The following is a 21,808-nucleotide window of genomic DNA, read 5'->3' on the forward strand; positions in this document are numbered from 1 at the left end:
AATGGGAGGCGAGGGGAGAATTGCAGGACACGGAGGGGAGGGCAGGGCAGAGGAGAATTGCTGGACATGGAGGGTATGGGAGACAAGGGGAGAATCGCGGCACACGGAGGGGACGGTAGGGCAGAGGAGAATCACTGCACATGGAGGGGAGGTCAGAATCGTGGGACATGGAGGGGAGGGCAGGGGAGAGAGGAGAAATCGCTTAGATGAGAGCCTTCCTAGGGCCCGTTTCATTTTTGATGAAACGGGCTTGGTTGCACTAGTTTCTTTATAAAATTACCTCTATATTCTACAGTTATTGCTGTTCAATTAACTAGTACTATTTGTTTATCTCTGAAAGATCTTAAGGCTTACAATATGAGAATAGAAGCGAGAGCTCTCTACTCCCTATGCTCTCTATTACACTGCAACCATTATAAGACTCGTTACCCCCCCCCCCAAAAAAAAAAAAAAGACTTATAACACCTGATTAACCCTAACTTATCTAAAACATGCTGGTGTTGTGACAAAGAATTGGGTTCCCTGAAACATCTTTTATTTGAATGTCTTCACCTTCAGATGTATTGATCCTCAATCTGCGATACCATTCTTAAAATCCTTCCTATAAAGTCTGATTTACAGTTTAAATATGTTATATTGAAATCTCTTTGTTTTCACGATTTGTTAATTCAATCTGAATGCTCGGCTATCTCTTGCTCTAAAAATTATTTTAAATTTGTTATCAATAGTAAACATAGTAAACATAGTAGATGACGGCAGAAAAAGACCTGCACGGTCCATCCAGTCTGCCCAAGAAGATAAATTCATATGTGCTACTTTTTTATTTGTACTGTCCTCTTCAGTGCACAGACCATATAAGTCTGCCCAGCACTATCCCTGCCTCCCACCACCGGCTCTGGCACAGAACGTATAAGTCTGCCCAGCACTAGCCCCGCCTCCCAACTACCAGCTCTGCCACCCATTCTAGGCTAAGCTCCTGAGGATCCCTTCCTTCTGCACAGGATTCCTTTATGTTTATTCTACGCATGTTTGAATTCTGTTACCGTTTTCATCTCCACCACCTCCCGCGGGAGGGCATTCCAAGCATCCACCACCCTCTCTGTGAAAAAATACTTCCTGACATTCTAGCCGTGTTAGTCCACTCTTAAAGGTTATCAATAGAAATCAAACAAAATAAACATGGAAAAGAAAATAAGATGATACCTTTTTTATTGGACGTCACATAACTTAATACATTTCTTGATTAGCTTTCGAAGGTTGCCCTTCTTCGTCAGATCGGAAAAAAGCAAATGTCAAATTTCCGATCTGACGAAGGGCAACCTTCGAATGCTAATCAAGAAATGTGTTAAGTTATGTCCAATAAAAAAAGGTATCATCTTATTTTATTTTCCATGTTTTATTTTGTTTGATTTCTATTGATAACCTTTAAGAGTGGACTAACACAGCTACCACACCTCTCTACTTTTAAATTAGTGAAAGAATGTAATATTTATTATAATCAATGGTGGCACTTAGTATGCACAACCTATAAATTTGAAGCATATCTAGGAAAGAAATCAAATAAGATACATAGATTCACATATAAACGGTCTCCACCTATATCTTCTTTCGTTCAAGTACTGCCTGACTATATTTTATATGTAATGTGAGTGTATCACAACATCAAGGCTCTCGGTTTGTTGTTTCGGTTTTGCTGTTTCTTGTTTTTCCTTTGTATTTTGCAAAATCTTTGAATAAAGAAACTTAGACTAAAAAAAAAAATCAGCATAAATGCCCTTATGTCATTGACTAAATGTTAAGAAACTCCAATATAGCTTTAGTGCATATCACAACGTCACTAGCATTCCCAGTACTAGAGTTGGTCTTAGGCCTTTTCCTACGAAAAGAGCATTGGCAAATAACACTAAATGTATGCTAAACCAAAACAGTTGAACAAACATGGTTTTAATCTGTGCCGTTTTGTGAAGTTGAGTACGTTTTGTTGGTTCATCACTTATGTAATTAATATTCTGTAGGTAGATTGTAAGCTCTTTGAGCAGGGACTGTCTCTTTTTGTGTATGGTGTACAGCGCTGCGTATGCCTTGTAGCGCTATAGAAATGATAAATAGTAGTAGTAAGAGGACTATATTTAATTTTTCTGTTCTGTTAGAAAACCAAATAAGACTACCGCTCCCAAGATGCAAGCTGATGTATTTAAAAGACGGCGCTTACACATGAGCTCGTTCAATCTCTTTCTAGCTCAGACCCAACCTCCTTGCTCAGAAAAACGACCTTGACACGTCCTGACGCGTCACGCGCTGAAGCAGAAGGTCAAAGCACCGGACTCTGATTGGCTAATGAAAGGTTGCGCAAGCGCTGTGTGCCCGCGTTGGATACAATAAAGGTGGTAGCGGAGGCAGCTGACGTAATTAGTAAAAAAAAAAAAAAAAAAAAGCGGTTGAGGAAGAGAGGAAGTGGGTTTTACAATTTCGTGAAATAAACACCTTTTCTTACGCTCACGAAGTTAAATACCTGTAGGGCCGAAATGCCGCGAGGTAGCCGGAGCCGCACGTCCAGGATGGCTCCCCCAGCCAGGTGAGGAGTGAACGCGGCTTCTAGTGCTTTCCGTAGGGTTGTGTGTGGGTGCGCAGTCGCTGGTGGTAGGCCTCGGCGACCCGTTATTTCTTTACCTCTTCCCCTCCCCCCCCACCCCCTTAACTTCACGAAGCCGCGTTTTCAGCAGTGTAATAATGTGATTGCTCTTGGTTCGTAGTAAACAAATCTTTCACTTAACGCATTTTTCTTTCTGTCGCGTGTTACAGCCAGTAAAAGTTGCATCTTTGGGATTCCATATCTAGGGGGCCTTTTACTAAACTGCAGGAAACAGGGTCCTTTGGTAGCGCCGGAGGCCATTTTTCCTGTGCTCAGAGCCTTTTTTTCCGCAACTTCTAAAAGCCCCCAAAATATGGCCATGCGGTAAGAGAACGCCTACTGCTACCCATTGAGGTGGCGATAAGGGCTCAGGCAGTAACCAGGCAGCGTGTGGCAATGGCAGATTACTGTTGGGTTCCTGCTGTGCAAGCCATTTTTGGAGGGTTTTCTTCAGGGCTGCCGACAGGGGGGGGGAAAAAATTCCCAGGGGCTGGGCCTCCAAGGGGGCCCGGCGCCGCAGTCCCACCAGGCCCCTTCCATCTGAACCCCTGCCAGCAGAAGTGCTGTTTTCTGTTCTGACTCCAGCATGTGCGGCCCACACAGACGCGCTCCTCTCAGCTGATCTTCGCTGTACTCTGCGGGGTTTCTGTGTGTCTGATGTGCAGGACGTCACGCATAGAAGCCCCGCAGAGTACAGCGAAAGTCAGCTGAGAGGAGCGCGTCTGTGTGGGCCGCGCACGCCGGAGTCAGAAGACAGCACTTCTGCTGGTGGGGGTTTGGGTGGAAGGGGCCTGGCCCGGTGGTGGAGGTGGGTGGGACTGTGGCACCGGGTCACCCTCGGGGGGGGGGGGGGGCATGACAACCAGGGGTGGGGCCGGGGCTGTCCTGGGCCTGGCCCAGTCTCTTGGCAGCCCTGGTTTTCTCTTCCTTCCCCCCCCCCCCCATGAAATGGTGTGTGCTCAGGTTGGAACTATTGCTGTGAGCCATAAGCCTGTGTTGGGCTTACTGCTGCTCTGTAAAAGGGCCCCCTTAAGGCCTCTTTTACTAAGTGGTGGTAAGCCCAACACAGGCTTACTCTTCTTTAAACAGGAAGTACTACTGTCCTGGATGGGGCTTGGGACACTCCATGGTTATTTTTATACTAAACTAGTAGCCAGACTGCTAAAATGGGTAGGTACAATGTTTTGTCTGCAGGCCCCCCTCCCAGATATTGAGTACATGAGCTGTTAGGGGGCTGCCTGGGTCTTAGAGCTAGGTTGGATCTAGGTTTGTACCTGAAAACCAGAGTTATTAAAAGGTGGTGGTAACTTGCAGTTTGTGTAGAATCTGTAAATGGATTTTTATTGGATGTTACTTCATAATGTGAGCTACCATCTGTCCACCTATCTCGCATGCAAGTGTGGGCCTGGTAGAGTAGTCCACTATTCATGATATGGGGGGAGAAAGTAAGAGAATATGCTGCAAGTCCCATGCTTTTCACCCCACTTGGAACCACCTATTAGTGCCCTTGAAGGTTGGAAGAAGGGCCAGTAAAGGACAGGGAGGGAGATTCTCCGTTTTCGTTGGCATCAGAACAGATGTATTTTTATTTATTACATTTGTACCCCGCGCTTTCCCGCGCATCGCAGGCTCACTGCTTCTCTGCTTCACTGTTGGAGTGGGGACATGAAGTTGGGTAAACTTTCTGCTCTCCTTTGAGCTAGGAGCTGAGGAAATTAGTTTCTCAAAATGGTAGAGAATTCATGCCAAGGGTATTAAGACACCCATTGGACTGGACTGATTAGTGTCTTGGGATAGATGAAATGGTATGCATATGTTGGGTTCATCCCTTGTCTAGAAACACAGAACCTTCTAGTTAAGCACTCTTCTCAAAATTCCATGTAGTTTGCAACATCCCCAATGCCCCCAAACTGTTCCTGGTGCTCATTTGGGGGTATGGGAGGGATGGCAAAAGTTGTGACCCAATACAGCTGTTGACGGTTTAGTACTAGCATTGTAAGTTGGTGGGATATATGGCCTCCTAGTGGAGGCAAAAATTGATGGTGGAACCCAAAAAAGGCATAAGGTATACACACAAGATTCTTTCAGAATAGGAGGATGGAAACCAAGCATAGTGCATCAACTTGAAACCAGCAGTGAAATGACATTTTGGCACTTCTAAGAAGTTGGGCAGTGATGGGGTAAAACATGCATGGAGATGGTTAAATCCCTTAGCTGAGCAGACTGGAAGAGTCATATTGGTTTCTATCTACCATCCTATTTTTATTGTGCAAGAATCTGTTTAGAAACCAGTGATCTGAAGATGATTAGTTGGCTGCTAGAAAGACAAGCCCTTGTACATGGGCTTATGGTAGAGAATGACACGGGGTTGGGGACTTCCCATCCCATACTCTAATACAGATGACAATGTTTTTTTGATTTTTGTTTCTCCAAAAAAAAAAAAAGTGATGATGAAAACTGGCAAAACTTGCACAGGAGCTCCTGTGCATTCTGCTACCAGCACATTTTAGAGGACATTTTCTGTTGTGGGAATGACTGTGAAAGACAGGAGAGCTAGATTGAATCCTGAGATTGTTGATGCTTATTAGTCATCCACAGATTAAAAAATCATAAGCACTTCATGGGGCTTATTTCTCCCCCGTATTTTCCATGTTTTCTATTTGTGATAGTTGTACAGTTTGTAACACACACACAGTCAAGGGCAACAGAAGTTATCCACAAGTTATTGTGAAATTTGAGAAGATAAGTGACCTTTGTTTTGAGCGCACATAATTTTACAGAATGTTTAATATTTAAGGATAAAAGTACTGTGAAAAAAATATTTGTTGACAGTATGGACTTATTACCCAGGAGTACAAATTAAAATTCATTTTGATTGATTCACTTATTAAAAATTGAAAAGGGGAATGTGATATACCAGAACTGATAAAGTAGAAGAAAACATTTTACTTTATGCTCTTCAGTTTGGTATTGTAGTCGGGGTTTTCAAACCAGTCTGGGTTTCAAGATTCACACAGTGAATATGAATGAGAGGGAACTGCAGACAAATGGAAGCAGTACCTGCAAATTGATCACATGCATATTCATTGTGGTTGTTCTGAAAACATTGGCTGGGTGTGTCCTGAGGATTGGGTTGAGAACCCCTGTTCTAGTCCATTATAAGTGTTCTTTGTTTTTGGAGCCTATAATACAGCTTTTTTTCTCCTCTTTTTTTTTTTTTTTCCCTCCTCCTGCAGTCGGGCGCCAGCAATGAGAACAGCACCTGCCACTCGTGCTCCAGTACCAATGGCATCTCCACCTTCTGCTGTGGCTCCTGCTGGAGCAGCCCCGAGACAGCCTGGCCTGATGGCACAGATGGCCACAACAGCAGCTGGAGTGGCAGTAGGCTCAGCTGTGGGACATACAATAGGCCATGCCATTACAGGAGGTTTTGGAGGAAGCAGTTCTGAACCTGCAAGACCAGATGTTACTTACCAGGTTAAGAAAAATTATTTTGAAGCTTTATCTTATCACAGTATAAAACATAATGGTCAACTGGCATATATTACAGTACTACAATTCCTGGTCAGGACGGACATGCTGAGAGCCTAATAATCTTTGTTTTGCCTGATCTATTGATACCCAAAGTAACTGCTGTAAAACTGTATCTTAGCCAATTTTTTTTATGAAAGTGGTTAATATTTCTTATAAAGGAAATGAGGTTTCCTTATAAAGGTCCAGGTTTGACACTGCAAAAGCTGTCTGGTATCTTAAACTAGACTTAAGACTCTAACACTGAGGAGCACCTAAGGTGGCATGACTTCTCACTGTACAGCATGAACAGATTGTTTTTCATAACATGTCTGTTTATAAAACTAAAAATCAGGTTAGAAAAGAATGATGTGATCTTTTAGGTTATCAAAACAGGAGACTAACTTATTTAATTGGTCTCACTTTTAATGCTGATTTTCATGGTTTTTATATTCTGTTGAATTCAGGACTATTGATTTGGTGGATTCCATAGAACACCAATGAGGTTTACCAAGGTTTAAAGCTTGAGCTCTTTCATTGACAATGAAGCAGCTATGGGGGGGGGGGGGGGGGGGGGGAAGGGAAATGGGACTTCATATACCGCCTTTCTGAGGTTTTTGCAACTACAGTCAAAGCGGTTTACATATATTCAGGTACTTATTTTGTACCAGGGGCAATGGAGGGTTAAGTGATTTGCCCAGGGTCACAAGGAGCTGCAGTGGGATTTGAACTCAGTTCCCCAGGATCAAGGTCCACTGCACTAACCACTAGGCTACTCCTCCACTGGGTCGGGTAGTTAGATCAAAGCTGGCCATCTAATATAATAAAACGCACCGTGCTGAAGACAACGTTCTGTGAAGCCGGAAGCTTGAAGCCGGAAGTCTGAAGCCTTGAAGCCTTGAAGCCGTGAAGCCATCTGACGTCACTCCCAGGCTGAGGCTGAAGGGTTCGGGGATTCGTGGTGTGAAGCCTTCAAGCCAGCCAGCCGTCTCTGCCCCGCCCTCGCGACAAAACAAACAAATCCGGAAGCGAAACGTCAGGGAAGGAGGCGGCGCTCCCGACGTCTAGCCTTCCCTTCGCTGTGTTCCGCCTTCAAAACAAGGCGGAACACAGCGAAGGGAAAGCTAGACGTCGGGAGCGCCGCCTCCTTCCCTGACGCTTCGCTGCACGAACCGCCACGGAGGTAAAGTTAAAAAGAATTTAAAAAAAAAAAAAAGGGATGCATGGATGCGAAGGGGTGGGGGGGGCATGGATGCGAAGGGGTGGGGGGGCATGGATGCGAGGGGGGGGGCATGGATGCGAGGGGGGGGGGGGAGAAGAGGGCGGGCCAGGCTGGGACATGGGAGAGAGCGTAGCATGGATGCGAGGGGGGGGGGTCATGGAAGGGCGAGAGGGGACTTGCTGGAAAAGGATGAATGGAGGCGGCAGGGGACAGAGGAGCATGGATGGGTATGGATTAGGAGGGCAGGGCACAGGGAGAGAGGGGAATTACTGGAAATGGATGAATGGAGGGGGCAGGGGACAGAGGAGCATGGATTACAGAGCAGGCCTCAGGCAGAGAGGGGAAATGCTGGATAGGGAAAAATGGAGGGGCCAGGTGACAGATGAGCATGGATGGGCATGGATTGGAAGGGCAGGACTCAGGGAGAGGGGAATTGCTGGATAGGGATGAATGGAGGGGACAGATGGGCATGGATGGATATGGATTACAGAGCAGGCCTCAGGCAGAGAGGGGAAATGCTGGATAGGGAAAAATGGAGGGGCCAGGTGACAGAGGAGCATGGATGGGCATGGATTGGAAGGGCAGGACTCAGGGAGAGGGGAATTGCTGGGTAGGGATGAATGGAGGGGACAGATGGGCATGGATGGATATGGATTGCAGAGCAGGCCTCAGGCAGAGTGGGGAAATGCTGGATAGAGAAAAATGGAGGGGCCAGTTGACAGAGGAGCATGGATGGGCATGGATTGGAAGGGCAGGACTCAGGGAGAGGGGAATTGCTGCATAGGGATGAATGGAGGGGACAGATGGGCATGGATGGATATGGATTGCAGGGCAGGCCTCAGGCAGAGAAGGGAAATGCTGGATAGGGAAAAATGGAGGGGCCAGGTGACAGAGGAGCATGGATGGGCATGGATTGGAAGGGCAGGACTCAGGGAGAGGGGAATTGCTGCATAGGGATTAATGGAGGGGACAGATGGGCATGGATGGATATGGATTGCAGGGCAGGCCTCAAGCAGAGAGGGGAAATGCTGGATAGGGATGAATGGAGGGGGCAGGTGACAGACAAACATGGATGGCCATGGATTGGGAGGGCAGGGCTCAGGGACAGGGGAATTGCTGGAAAAGGATGAATGGAGGGGGCAGGGGACAGATGGCCATGGATTGGAAGGGCACGGCTCACACTCACTCTCTCATATACAATGTCTTTCTCACTCTCACACACTCTGTCTCACACTGTATCACGTTCACTCTCTATGTGCCACACAGTCACTCACACTCGCTTGGTCTCATACACTCACTCAAACAGAGAATCTGTCTCACACACACTCTCTCTCTCGCCCACACACACACACTCTCACTCAGTCTCACATACACACTTGCACACACTCTCATTCTCACACACACACTCTCTCACAAACACACTCACACCCAGACTCACGCTCTCTCTCACACAATCACACTTTCACTCTGACTCTCAAACAGTCACTCTCACATACACTCTCCCAAACATACACACTCCGAGGAAAACCTTGCTAGCGCCCGTTTCATTTGTGTCAGAAACGGGCCTTTTTTACTAGTTATTTATAAAACATGAGGATAGATAAGATAAAAGGGAATCTGAAATGTGCTATTGGTTCTACACTCATGCTAATCTGTTTTAAGTTAAAAAGAAATTGTAGCAGAAAAGTCAGAACACTTCTATCCCACTGATGGTTGATTAGCTGCTAGGGTATGCTTCATGAAAGTTTCTACATAATATTGTGACTTACGAAGACCAGGTTACTAATGTGCCTAAAACTCAGCGTAATGGACAAGAGGTTTGATTCATCCTCTGGAAACTGTAAAGATTGATTATTGCTCTGCCAAGATCCTAAGCACTGTGGCACATGAAGAGGTGGTAATCACTTGGGATGTTTCCCCATTCCAAATTATATAAAGCAAGAAAACAAGACAGTATCATTCTTGTCTTACGTGTCTGTGCCAAGTGACTTATTCTCTGAGGACAAGCAGGCTGTTGCATTCTCACAGATGGGTGATGTCATCCAACAGAGCCCGGTGCAGACGCTGCCTAGCGAAAATAATTAGAACTTTCTAGCAGTGTCCCACTGCATTTGCTGGTGCCTTTCTGCCCAGTGCATGAATGTTTCCCTCTGGCTTTTTTTTTTTCCCCACAGAGGGAGGAGGCTGTGGTGAAACCTTGAACTTTCTTGCTTTTGTCTTCCCTTCAGTGCATTTCCTTTGGCCAGCAAGTGGTGTTTGACCTCTACATTACTGCTGTAGCAGAGGCCTGTTTTCCTTTTTAGCTTACCTTCTCAAAGGAACAGAGGAAAAGTAACCTGCATTGGCTAAGCTTCCTTAGTGCTAATGCTGTGTGCCCTGATTGGACCTGAAGCCAAAGACCTAGCCCAGTCTCAGAGTTGGGAGTGTGGAGGGAGTAGACCTCTGCACCAGGACCCTGTTTTAATTCCTGTGAGCAGTTTCTTTTCCTCATCTTCCCAGGTACTAAAGTAGTTAAAAAAAAAAAAAAGTGTGGACAACTCAGTATTTTACCTGTTTCAGTTTGCTGTTTAGCATTTTACCATTCACTCTTCTACTTTTTCATAATAAACCTATTAGTTTATTATCTCTGTCCTGCACTAAGTATCCTGACAGTTTGTGTTTTCGGTCTGTGAGTGGTTTTCTGGGAACCGTGGGACCCTTAGGATTGTGGCCTCCGTGTCCCCTAGAAACAACTGGGGAAATAATTTGCGGGTAGGAGACTCACCCAGAGGCAGGCGGGTGGAGGGTATGCCAGTGTAGGCTTAGGTGCAGACAGACCTGTGCAGTGGTGGCCACAGGTCTAACACCAATTGGGTAGCACTCAAGCATTGACAGATGCGTTATGTCTGTGCCTTCCCACGTGGGTATTTTTTCTGTTTCTCAGCTAATTTTTTCAAATTTTCTGCTTTTTCTTTGTCCACTGTTTCCTTTATTTTCATGAGCCTGTTAGGCGAGAGCACCAACCTCAATTTGACCATTGCCCCTTTTCTGGGTTACAATTGAGCTTAATTTAGCTGCAATTATTTTAATGTCCCAGAAGACCCCCCCCCCCCCCCTCAGTGGCTTCAAGTGGTGTGTCCAATATATTTGGGTGATTTCTGTGACAGAACTGCACTCTTGGTGCATTGGGGGCCTTGGGCCTGACCATAAGCCTAACTTCCATATCATCAAGCTGATCAATCCATAGACTGGTGGGTTGTGTCCATCTACCAGCAGGTGGAGATAGAGAGCAAACTTTTGCCTCCCTATATGTGGTCATGTGCTGCCGGAAACTCCTCAGTATGTTCTCTATCTCAGCAGGTGGTGGTCACACACAGCAGCAGCTCTGGCTAGGCCTCCAAGCCTAATCCTTAGGTTTTGTTGAGGCCTGGGGTTGAGGGCTCTTTTGAGCAAGTGCAAACCTGGTGGTGCCAGGTCCCTCCTTTTCTCCCCCCCTCCCGCTGGCTCCGTTAAAAAAAAAAAAAAAAAAATTTTTTTAAACGTCCTTAAAGGCGTTTATTTCGACGTTTATTTAAACGTTCATTGCAGCTACTCACTGGGACACCAGTTCGTTACAGCTCGGAGCGGACAGCAGGTAATTTTTACCTTTTTATAGCGGGCAGGGGGTTCCCCGATTCTTCTCCTCGTGGCATATGGCGTCGGAGGGCGAGGGCGCAAAGGGTCGCTCCCCGGATCGCTTGAGCGCTTCTAGAGGGGATGCGGGGGTCTTACAGCCTGATTCGCCCTTGTTGGGTGACAGTTTCGTGACCGATGAATGTCCCGGTCCTTCCTCCGGCGTGGCGGTTTTTCCCGCCATAAACGCCCATCCCCCGCTCCTCGCCTCCGCCATCTTGGCCGGCCACGCGGCTCGGACGGCTTCTTCGTGGGCCGCCCTTGAGGTTGGAGACATTAATGCCATGAACGCCCTTAATTTGGGCGACGGCACAAAAGCGGCTAAAGTTAAGCGCCGTTCTTCCCGCGCGGCTCCTTCACGGAGTGTCGCGCCGGACGCCATTTTGGATGCGCAGCATGTCTCTCCCCCGCTCTTGCGAGCGCCGGTTGAGGGTGCGTCTAGGGCTGTTGCCCAGGCTGCGGAAGTGCACAGTCTGGGGGGTTTCTCCCCCGTGTTTGTTTTGCTGCTGCATCAGGCTTTCCTCATGCAAAACGCTGCCCCTGCTCCCTCGTCTGGTAAAGAGGTTGAGGTTCCCAGAGGTAAACGCCCTCGGGTTGATTCCCAGGCCTTGGAGGACTTTGTCTCCTCCGATGTAGATGAGGGCAGCGTGTCTGAGGTCTCCCAACGGTCCTTTGCGGCTTCCTTGGAGGAGACGGATTCCCGCTCGGATGGAGCGGATGACCCCTCTGCAGCGGCTCTTTAGCTCAGAGGATTTGCCCAACCTGTTAGTGCAGGCCATGGGCATTTTGAAGATTTCCTCTCCGGAGGACGTCTCTCCCTCAGCCCCTGTTGGCTCTGCCATTATGCTGGGGACGAAGCGCCCGCCTAGAACCTTCCACATGCATGATGCCATGCACTCCTTAATTTCGGCTCAATGGGATGTCCCGGAAGCGAGCCTTAAAGTGGCTAGGGCTATGTCCCGCCGCTATCCTTTGCCTGAAGGTGAACGTGAGGCCTTTCTGTGGCCTACCGTGGATTTTTTAATCACTGCGGTGACTAAGAAAACGGCGTTACCAGTGGAAGGTGGCACGGCCCTAAAGGACGCCCAAGACAGAGGATTGGAGGCGGCCTTAAGGTCGTCCTTTGAGGCGGCTGCTTTAAGTTTGCAGGCCTCAGTTTGCGGCTCCTATGTGGCCAGGGCGTGCCTGACTATGGTGTAGCGGACTTCCCCCTCGGATCATTCCTTGAGGGCTGTTTGGCCGGCCCTGGAATCGGGCTTAGCCTATTTGGCAGACTTGCTGTATGATGTCTTGAGAGCCTCAGCTAAAGGCATGGCTCAGACAATCTCTGCGCGGCGGTGGCTTTGGCTGAAACATTGGTCTGCTGACCATGCCTCTAAATCCCGCCTGGCTAGATTGCCTTTTAAAGGCAAGCTGCTCTTTGGGGTCGAGCTGGACAAAATCGTGACCGATCTCGGCACGTCTAAGGGCAAGAAGTTACCAGAGGTCAGGGCTCGGGCTAGTACTCGCCCTGGTACCTCCAGAGGACGGGCTCAGGAAGCCCGTCGGTACCGCCCGGGCAGGTCGGGCTCCTCTGCCCTCTCTTCCTTCAAGAGGAACTTCTCCCCCAAGCAGCATTCCTTTCGCAGAGACCGCCGTCCCGGAGGTGCTCCCTCCGGTCCTCCCCCAGGGTCTCGTACCCAATGACGGGGCCTTGGTCCACGCCTCAGTGCAGATTGGAGGACGGCTGTCCTCGTTTATGGGCGAGTGGACCACAATAACTTCAGATGCTTGAGTGCTGGAAGTCATCAGAGACGGCTACAAGCTAGAGTTCTGCCGACCCTTAAAAGACGGGTTTGTACTCTCTCCCTGCAAGTCTCCGGTCAAAGCTGTGGCAGTGCAGCAGACCTTGGACAATCTGTTCCGCCTGGGGGCGGTCGTTCCGGTGCCAGAGAATCAGCCTGGCAAGGGACGTTACTCCTTTTTCTTTGTGATTCCAAAGAAAGGAGGTTCTGTACGGCCTATCCTCGACCTCAAGGGGTCCATTGGGCCTTGAAAGTTCGGCACTTTCGCATGGAGACCCTCCGCTCTGTTATAGCGGCAGTGAAGGCAGGAGAGTTCCTGGCATCCTTGGACTTCAAGGACGCGTACTTGCATATTCCCATCTGGCCTCCTCATCAACGCTTTTTGCGTTTTGCAGTACTGGTCGACACTTCCAGTTCAGAGCCCTCCTGTTCGGGTTGGCTACTGCTCCGCGGACCTTCTCCAAAGTAATGGTGGTCATCGCGGCCTTCCTGTGGAAGGAAGGAGTTCAAGTCCATTCTTATCTGGACGACTGGTTGATCCAAGCCCCTCTTATGCAGAGTGCGGCAAAGCTGTGAACCGGGTGGTTGCTCTTTCGAGCTCCCTGAGGTGGATCATCAACTGGGAGAAAAGCCAGCTGCGCCCGACTCAGTCCCTGGAGCATCTGGGAGTTCGATTCGACACCCAAGTGGGCAGAGTGTTCCTGCCAGACAATTGGATTGTCAAGCTTCAGGCTCAGGTGGACTAGTTCCTAGTAGCCTCTCCTATTCGGACTTGGGACTATGTGCAGCTGTTGGGCTCTATGTCGGCCACGATGGATGTAGTGCCCTGGGCCAGGGCTCATATGAGACCACTTCGACAATCTCTGCTGCTGCGCTGGACTCCGATGTCGGAGGATTATGCTGTGCGCCTTCCCTTGGTCCCAGCAGTGCGCAAGGCGCTGAGCTGGTGGACGCAGACAGACAAGTTGTCTGCAGGAATGCCTCTGGTGACCCCGGAGTGGATTGTCGTCACGACGGACGCCTCTTTGTCGGGCTGGGGAGCCCTCTTCTTGGGAAGGACAGCGCAGGGGCTCTGGTCTCCTGCAGAGGCAAAGTGGTCTATCAACCTCCTGGAACTCAGAGCCATTCGGTTGGCGTTTTTGGAGTTCATCCCGGTACTGGCGTTGAAGCCAGTACGGGTCCTGTTGGACAATGCCACGGCTGTGGTCTATGTCAACCGCCAGGGAGGTACCAAGAGCGCCCCTCTAGCCAAGGCAGCCATGAATCTATGCCAGTGGGCGGTAGCGAGCCTGGAGCAGCTGTCAGCAGCCCACATTGCCGGAGTCATGAATGTCAAGGCGGACTTTCTCAGTCGCCATACCTTGGATCCCGGAGAGTGGCAGTTATCGGCTCAGGCGTTCTTGGATATCACGAAGCGCTGGGGCCAGCCGAGCCTAGATCTATTGGCGTCATCGGCCAGTTGCCAAGTGCCGCGCTTTTTCAGCAGAGGACGGGACCCTCGATCTCTGGGAGTCGATGCTCTCCTCTAACAGTGGCCAACACAAGAGCTTCTCTATGTGTTCCCGCCCTGGCCCATGTTGGGCAGGGTGCTAGACCGATTGGCAAAGCATCCGGGCTGGATAATCCTGGTGGGGCTGCCAGTGGAGCAGGGTCTGTTACATCAGGGTCCCGTGGTGATGGAGGATCCCTCCCCCTTTGGGCTTACGGCCTGGCTATTGAGCGGCAGCGTCTGAGGAACAAGGACTTCTCAGACAAGGTCATCGCCACTATGCTGAGAGCGAGGAAGCGCTCTACTTTTACTGCTTACGCCAGGGTTTGGCGTACCTTTGCAGCGTGGCGAAGCAGGCTCATTTTCTTCATTCACTGCTTCAATTTCTTCAGTGTTGGCATTCCTGCAAGAAGGTCTGGAGAAAGGCCTGTCGCTCAGTTCCCTTTAAGTCCAGGTAGCGGCCCTGGCTTGCTTCAGGGACCGCCTGAAGGGTGCTTCCCTGGCTTCGTAGCCAGATGTGGTGCGTTTTCTCAAGGGAGTTAAGCACCTGCGCCCTCCTCTGCACTCAATGGTGCCTGCGTGGAATTTTAACCTGGTGCTCAGAGCATTACAGAAGCCGCCTTTTGAACCCTTGTTGAGGGCATCTCTGAAAGACCTGACGTTGAAAGCAGTCTTTTTGGTGGCTATCCTTCAGCCAGAAGAGTTTCCGAGCTCCAGGCACTCTCATGTCGAGAGTCTTTTCTGCAGTTCACTGAGGCAGGAGTGACTATTCGCACAGTGCCTTCCTTCCTGCCCAAGATTGTTTCTCGCTTCCATGTGAATCAGCAGCTCTGTCTCCCTTCCTTTCGTAGGGAGGACTACCCAGAGGAGTACTCTGCTCTTAAATATCTGGATGTGAGACGAGTCATCATCAGATACTTGGAAGTGACCAATGATTTCCGGAAATCGGATCATCTGTTTGTCCTGTTGGCAGGTCCTCGTAAGGGTCTGCAGGCTGCTAAGCCTCCAGTGGCAAGATGTGGCCGCGGGGAAGGTGCCGCCTATCCAGCTGAAGGCTCACTCCACTAGAGCTCAGGCGGCCTCGATGGCAGAGGCCGGGTCCGTCTCCTTGGAAGAGATATGCAAGGCGGCAACTTGGGCATCGGCCCATACATTCTCCAAGCATTACCGCTTGACTGTGGCGGCACGGGCGGAGGCCCAGTGTGGAGCTTCAGTGTTGAGTTCAGGGATTTCTATGTCCCGCCCTGGGTGAGTACTGCTTCGGTACATCCCACCAGTCTATGGATTGATCAGCTTGATGATATGGAAGGTAAAATTATGTATAATCATACCTGATAATTTTCTTTCCATTAATCATAGCTGATCAATCCATAGCCCCGCCCACATATCTGTATGGTTTCTATTCTGGTTGCATTTCAGGTTCAAGTTTAGTCTTCAGTTACTTCAGGAAGACTTCGGGTTCAAGTTTTTTCACTTGGATTCTTCAAGAGTTGAGACGAGTTTGTGTTACAGTGAGCTGCTGCATTCCTCTCCCCTCCGTTTTACGGGGCTGGATTGAGACATAAATTCTGCCGGCACTCCCTCCCGCTTTGTGCGGTTGTAGGGCAGTTTTGTACCCCTCCCGCTTCGGCGGTGCTAGGGTCAGTCAGCTCCTCCCGCGGTTGCGGTTGCAGGATAAGCCAGATCCCCCCGCATCGGCGGGTGTGGTGTCCCTCCCCCGCTCCACGGGGATGAGCTGGACGGATTCCCCTCCCCCACTTGTGTGGGGATGAGCTGGGTTAATTCCCCTCCCCCACTTGTGTGGGGATGAGCTGGGTTAATTCCCCTCCCCCGTTTCGGCGGTGGTGAGCTGGGCAGAGTGTCCCTTCGTGGGTGTAATTCTCTTAAGTGCTGAGTCCTGCGGATGGAGCTTTGATATCGACATACTGAGGAGTTTCCGGCAGCACATGACCACATATAGGGAGGCAAAAGTTTGCTCTCTATCTCCACCTGCTGGTAGATGGACACAACCCACCAGTCTATGGATTGATCAGCTATGATTAATGGAAAGAAAATTATCAGGTATGATTATACATAATTTTACCTTTTTCTCTGTTTAAAAATGCAGTTGAGGAAACGGAGGCGCGGCAGGTCCAACAGGAGAAACATTTCGGCTCCTGAAAGGCTGATACATCATCATTGGCACTGGAAGCATCGACCTTGATTGCTGCCAAGACTTTGACATTCACTGGGAGTGCACTGGCATAGAGGTCTCCATCTCTGTCGACATCAGGCACTGAGAGCAGGCCAAGGGACCTTTCAGCATCAGAATGAACACTGGACACATACGGGTTCAATGTTCTTGTCGGCACCGAAAGACAGCAATGCTGAGCATCAGGGGAAGCACAAGCATTGGTCCTTATTGATGCATGGTGCAGGAATGTCAGCTTTACAGGTACTAGAAGAACCAGGTCCCTGTTTGCGGCTCGGCATCAGTGCTTTCTTTCTCAGGCTGCCTCTCTCTCCTGGCTCCCCCGCCTTTGCCAATGCCTTCCTTTGGTTCCGAGCCATGCTCACGGAGGAGCTGGTGCAGATGCTGCAGCTGCAAACTACTCAGGCATTGAGGGCGCTTGCACCAGCAGTAGATCAGCCCCAGATTCCTCCTGTTCAAAGATCCTCAACACCTTGAAGGGTGTTGACATCGACACATGGTACCACTCTCGTTATTAGCAGCTCTAGTTGTGTTGTCCTCCAGCATTTCCTGTGGCCGTTGTTGGTCTTTGCCTCAGTGACAGCTTTAGCTTGGTGCCTAGCTATGGCTGCTTGGTTAGCTTGTAGCCAGTGTGTTTTCTGTAGCAAAAAAGGTGCCGGTACTCAAATGCTAGGCCATCCTTCAGGAGTGGGGTGATCACTGAGGGACCCACCACATAATAGCCAGACCCCCTGCAACCAGTCATGGAATCTGTGACAAGACAGAATTGGTGTGTAGAGCCTGAACTCAATCAATAAAACTTGGGGTCCATGGGTCAATTTTAGCAAACAGTGGAAAAGGTGCCGGTACTCAGTACCCCCTCAAAAAAAGCCCTGCTTGAAGCTCTATGATATCGGTAGGATTTGGCTTTCATGGCTTTTTCCTTTGGTACATGAGGAGCACGACTCCATCACTGTTGTCGGTATGGCACAGCTTCCCCTTTCCACATGCTGCGCTGCTTGGAATTTGGCTGTGGAGCACGGTTCTAGCTACATCCAGTAGCCATATCACCATATCTAGTGTGGTCCACTCGTGCTTCGCTGGTACCAGTCTTGGTTCAGTTCTGTGTAGGGATGCCATTCCCAGTTTCCTCTTTGTAGATTTGAACTCCATATCTAAATGGGGAGCAAACACTGTGTGGCACGCAGCCCTAGTCCTGGTGGGTGCCGCTCCATCGCTGCCTGTTCAGCGTATTTTCATCTTTATGTGCTGAGCCTTATATGGTTGAGCTCAGCTCTATATATGCCAGTTGGGTGAACTGTGAATCCACTGGTGAGCATGACTTTTTGCATTTTGCACCCAGCTCCACTGAATAAAGACCACCACTCCGTCTCTGCATGTAGAGTGCATTTCCATCTCTGAATGTCTCTTATCCATCTGTATGTATAGCAAAGCTCTCTGAATGATTTTATTTCCTTCAGCCATAGTAGATGAATCCAGAGTGTCAACCTTTCACAAGGTTGACACTATCAGTGTATTTCTCTGCTTAGGTTTTTTTGCTGAGGTTGCTTGCACATAGTTCAGCTAGTTGACAGGTTTATGCCTCATTTCTTTGAGGAAGGAGAAGTTTGCCTTATTCCTTTTGCTTTTACACATTTCACATCTCACTACTGCCTTGAGCAGGATACCTGATGCGATAGTCTGTTTGGACAGACTGTACTGCAGAATTTTGTTTGGGGTCTAGAATCTGATTAAACCCCAAGGCTGCTCTCACACAGTTGTATATAGTTTGGGTTTTTTTTTAACCTTGCCATTGTGAGGTCCAGTTGACCAATGGTGGTTTTTGGTGAGCCTGAAAGCTAGGGATTTTCACATGTTGAGAATATGGCCTACTTGTTGGAGAAAGTGAAGATACTTAACTGTAGCAGCAGGCCATTCACTCTTGCATACCCTCCCATCTCTCTTGAAGTTGATTCCATGCAATATTATTGTACTGCTGATCTTGTGCTCTTGCAGCAGGCAGGAAGGCACTCGCGCATGCTCTTAAACATTTACTTTTTAATATTCCACACTGGGTGACGTGGATGATGCCTCCCATATAGGAGAATGAATGGCCTACTGTCCTCGGAGAATACTTGCTACAGGTAAGTATCTTTGCTTTATATGTTGGTATAGTCCACATTCGCTTTAATAGGAATTCTGCCAAGCTGAGGCTACATGGCTGCCTTTATAGCACCAAGCTTGAATCTCATTGGTCTGTCTCCATTTGCTGGGAGACAGACCAGACACAGCCCATGTGTTTTGGACTCTCTTGGTTGGACTTGAAGAAAATAAACAGGTAAGACCAAACTTTTTTTTTCCCCCCCCCTGTAATGCATGGTTCTTCCTAGATGGCAGGATAAACCTGTCACTATACATACTCGCCTTGTGGAGCTGATTTCTAAGCTCTGTAGTAGACTCAAGAAACGGAGGTGCTGATTTGTGGAGAAATTCTGCTCATGAGTTTAGTTTGTCAATGATATCAAATGGTCAGCCACTTATTACTGATTTTTATCCTGGTGTCTGTAGAGAGCATCCATTACAGGCAAATTGACTTTTGCTTTTAACTGAATCTTAAAATTATATCCATGTCTGAACATTTTGCTAATATGTCTACATTTCCCCTTTTTTAATAAATTCATAGTGTAATGGAACCAAAGTAGGGATGAATTGGTGGCCAGGCAATAGTTGGGAACAAGAGCCTTGTTGGGCATGGTTCAGTTTCTAGTTAAACGTCATCTGCTCACTTTCTTATTAGTGGGACTAATTTTAGAGGAAATGTTAATAGTCCTTGTTTTAGGAAGTCTTCCTTCTAGTTTTCTTTTTGCCTTCCTTGGGAGAAATCACAACTCCTATGTATTGGCTTATTTGGTAAAATCCGAAGACACTTTAGCACTTCAAAAGCTTTAATTTTACATTAAAACAAATCTTACTTGATCTCAAATTTGATATAAATGTTTTCACCAGGAACCAGCTCCAGCCCAGCCAGTATACCAGCAGCAATCCCAGTACAGCCCTTGTCAGTATGAGATGAAACAGTTCTTAGAGTGTGCACAGAACCAGAGTGACCTGAAACTATGTGAGGGATTCAGTGAGGTGCTGAAACAATGCAGGCTTGCAAATGGTGAGTAACAAATCTATCCCAGTGGGTTTTTTTTTTACCAATTTCTTGGGACACCTGATCAGTTTCAGAATATTCAGCAAATATGCATGAAACTTGTAGGCACTAGCTCTAGAATTTGTAGATCTCAACCAGTCTGGACTATAGGATATGTATAGCTATTATATACAAAACTAATCTAACGACTTCAGAATGTCTACATTTGTCTTATTTAAAAGTTGCACGGGCTCTGATTAGGAGAGCTTTTTTCAAATATTTGATGTAATTACCTGCCTTTCTAAACCTGTGCTCGAGGTGAGTCCCAAATGAGGTATTAAAAAGTATGCACCGGTCTCTGAGCTTAGTCTAGTTCAGTCTAGACATTTTCCAGTTTGTTTGCAAGAGTAGTGAGCCAGATGCTTGATGTCAGAACATGTATAGTGCTGGCTGAGGATATACAGTCAACATCTATACATATAGGGTTATGCCTCTAATGTACTACTTCACCTAATTCTTCCATAACTCTATAGCTTCACATATTAGTGAATTATTGAAACAGTAACTGCTTTCATAGTATAACAAATATACTTTTTGTTTGAATTGACTTGAAATTAACTAAGATTTGACGAGTAACAATGAAGAAACTTTGGTTATCCTCTCTAGTTCTGAACTTTGCTGTTTTTTTGCCTCATCTTTTTAAAACAAATATTTTAAATCAAGGTGAACACTGTTACAGCAGATATTTTACATTTTTAATGGGTAATGATCACCTCTTAACAGTCTACCAGAACTGCCAAGTCTCCCACATTGAGTGGGAGACGCTTGCTTTTGTGGGTCATCTCCCACTGGTGAGCTGGGGTCTCCCACTCAGCAGCTTCCCCTGCCAGTGGCACCAGGAGATGCTTTAAAATTGTCATCTCCTGCTGCTGCGGGATCAGTCTCACGATAGCTCTAGGATTGGTCCGATGGCAGCAGAAGATGGTTTATTAAGATGTCTCCTGCTGCCACTAGAAGGGGAGGTGACTGCTGGGGGATGGGGGACATCCTAAATCTCCCACTGAATGGCACCCTCGGTAGCTGTACTCTAAGGAGCAACTTTTATCCTTTCACTAGTTTGGACAAATTAAAAACAAAACCTTAAAGTGTAGGTGGCAGGACAGTTTTTATTAATTGATAAAGTTTAGTTATGTTAATCTCCAAAATAAACAGTTTCAAACTGTTTACACTTAAGCTGAAGTGCTTCATGATCTTTTTTTCTTTTTCTTTTCAGGTTTGTCATAAAGTTCTTCAGGACAAACTATAGAAGGCATTTCAGAATCCAGTTTTAGATCAATAAATGTTTAAAATTATTTCCTGAAAATATTGTTTAGTCCATGCTGATCAATTCCAGTGAGATGGGGAGGAATCACGATCAAAGCGGCATATACTAGATCCCATAGGCAATGTACTTCTGCAGCACTTAAGATACAAAATAGGGGTTGTGACCAAAAAAGTTATAGAAATTACTGTGGCCATTAGTGTATGGCCTTTATGGATATTTACATGTGTTCAGTCCATTTGAGCTTTTAATCTGAAGTGTTTAAACTGAAAGGATAAATGTATATAGGGTTTAACCCTGTTGGTACACTTAAGTATTATCTCGGATACAGGCAAACATTTGGTTCATATTCATTGTGGATATCACTGAACCTGGACAGACACTAGGACAAGTTTGAGATCCACTGCTCTAGCTGAATCTTCAGAATATCCATATTGAGTATGTCTGAAACTTGTATGACAGTAGAGAAAGCGTGTGGAGTATGGCTTAAATTCTATCCAGCATGTCCTTGATCTGGAGGGAGGAGTAGTTTTGAATAGAGCTGTACCCAAATATTCTTTTTTTGGAAAGACCAATAAAATGAAACACAATACTATACTAAACCAGTAGCTGTCCTGTTTCGTAGGATGGATTTTATAAGTACAGGGTATGCTTGCATTAAAACTGTACAGTTCAGTCACTACATTTTATAGTAGAATTGATGACAGAAAATGAAATATATACCTGAATCACTAAGATACAGCACCAGCAGTGTGGTGGGGAAAGCTTTAAGGAATTTTGCAAACCCTGTTCTGGCAGAGTGGAGATAGATTCCTCCTTTCATACTAACTGCTCTGTTTCAGTGTAGCAGTTTGTATGCTGCAGAAGCTAGAATGTCTTCCATAGAAGATGTA

The 21,808-nt window shown here is 47.4% G+C and overlaps 1 protein-coding gene across 1 annotated transcript; it reads left to right on the plus strand.

The window, feature by feature from the left end:
• Window positions 1-2,402: 2,402 nt before the first annotated feature.
• On the plus strand, window positions 2,403-21,512 carry CHCHD2 (coiled-coil-helix-coiled-coil-helix domain containing 2). Its single transcript, XM_030222635.1, has 4 exons — window positions 2,403-2,575; window positions 5,869-6,109; window positions 19,465-19,621; window positions 20,868-21,512. Exons 1-4 carry the CDS (start codon window positions 2,526-2,528, stop codon window positions 20,876-20,878), a joined length of 459 nt encoding a protein of 152 aa, XP_030078495.1. The 5' UTR covers window positions 2,403-2,525; the 3' UTR covers window positions 20,879-21,512.
• The last annotated feature ends 296 nt before the right edge of the window (window positions 21,513-21,808 follow it).

The sequence above is a fragment of the Microcaecilia unicolor genome, chromosome 13 (assembly GCF_901765095.1).
Source record: "Microcaecilia unicolor chromosome 13, aMicUni1.1, whole genome shotgun sequence".
In the NCBI taxonomy this organism is placed as follows: Eukaryota; Metazoa; Chordata; class Amphibia; order Gymnophiona; family Siphonopidae; genus Microcaecilia; species Microcaecilia unicolor.

What these genes read in the sequence shown, in the direction of transcription:
- CHCHD2 (XM_030222635.1), top strand. Translation starts at nt 2,526, where the DNA reads ATGCCGCGAGGTAGCCGGAGCCGCACGTCCAGGATGGCTCCCCCAGCC. An exon ending in AGGATGGCTCCCCCAGCCAG is followed by an intron (nt 2,576 to 5,868) that starts GTGAGGAGTGAA and finishes CTCCTCCTGCAG; the next exon opens with TCGGGCGCCAGCAATGAGAA. An exon ending in GACCAGATGTTACTTACCAG is followed by an intron (nt 6,110 to 19,464) that starts GTTAAGAAAAAT and finishes TGTTTTCACCAG; the next exon opens with GAACCAGCTCCAGCCCAGCC.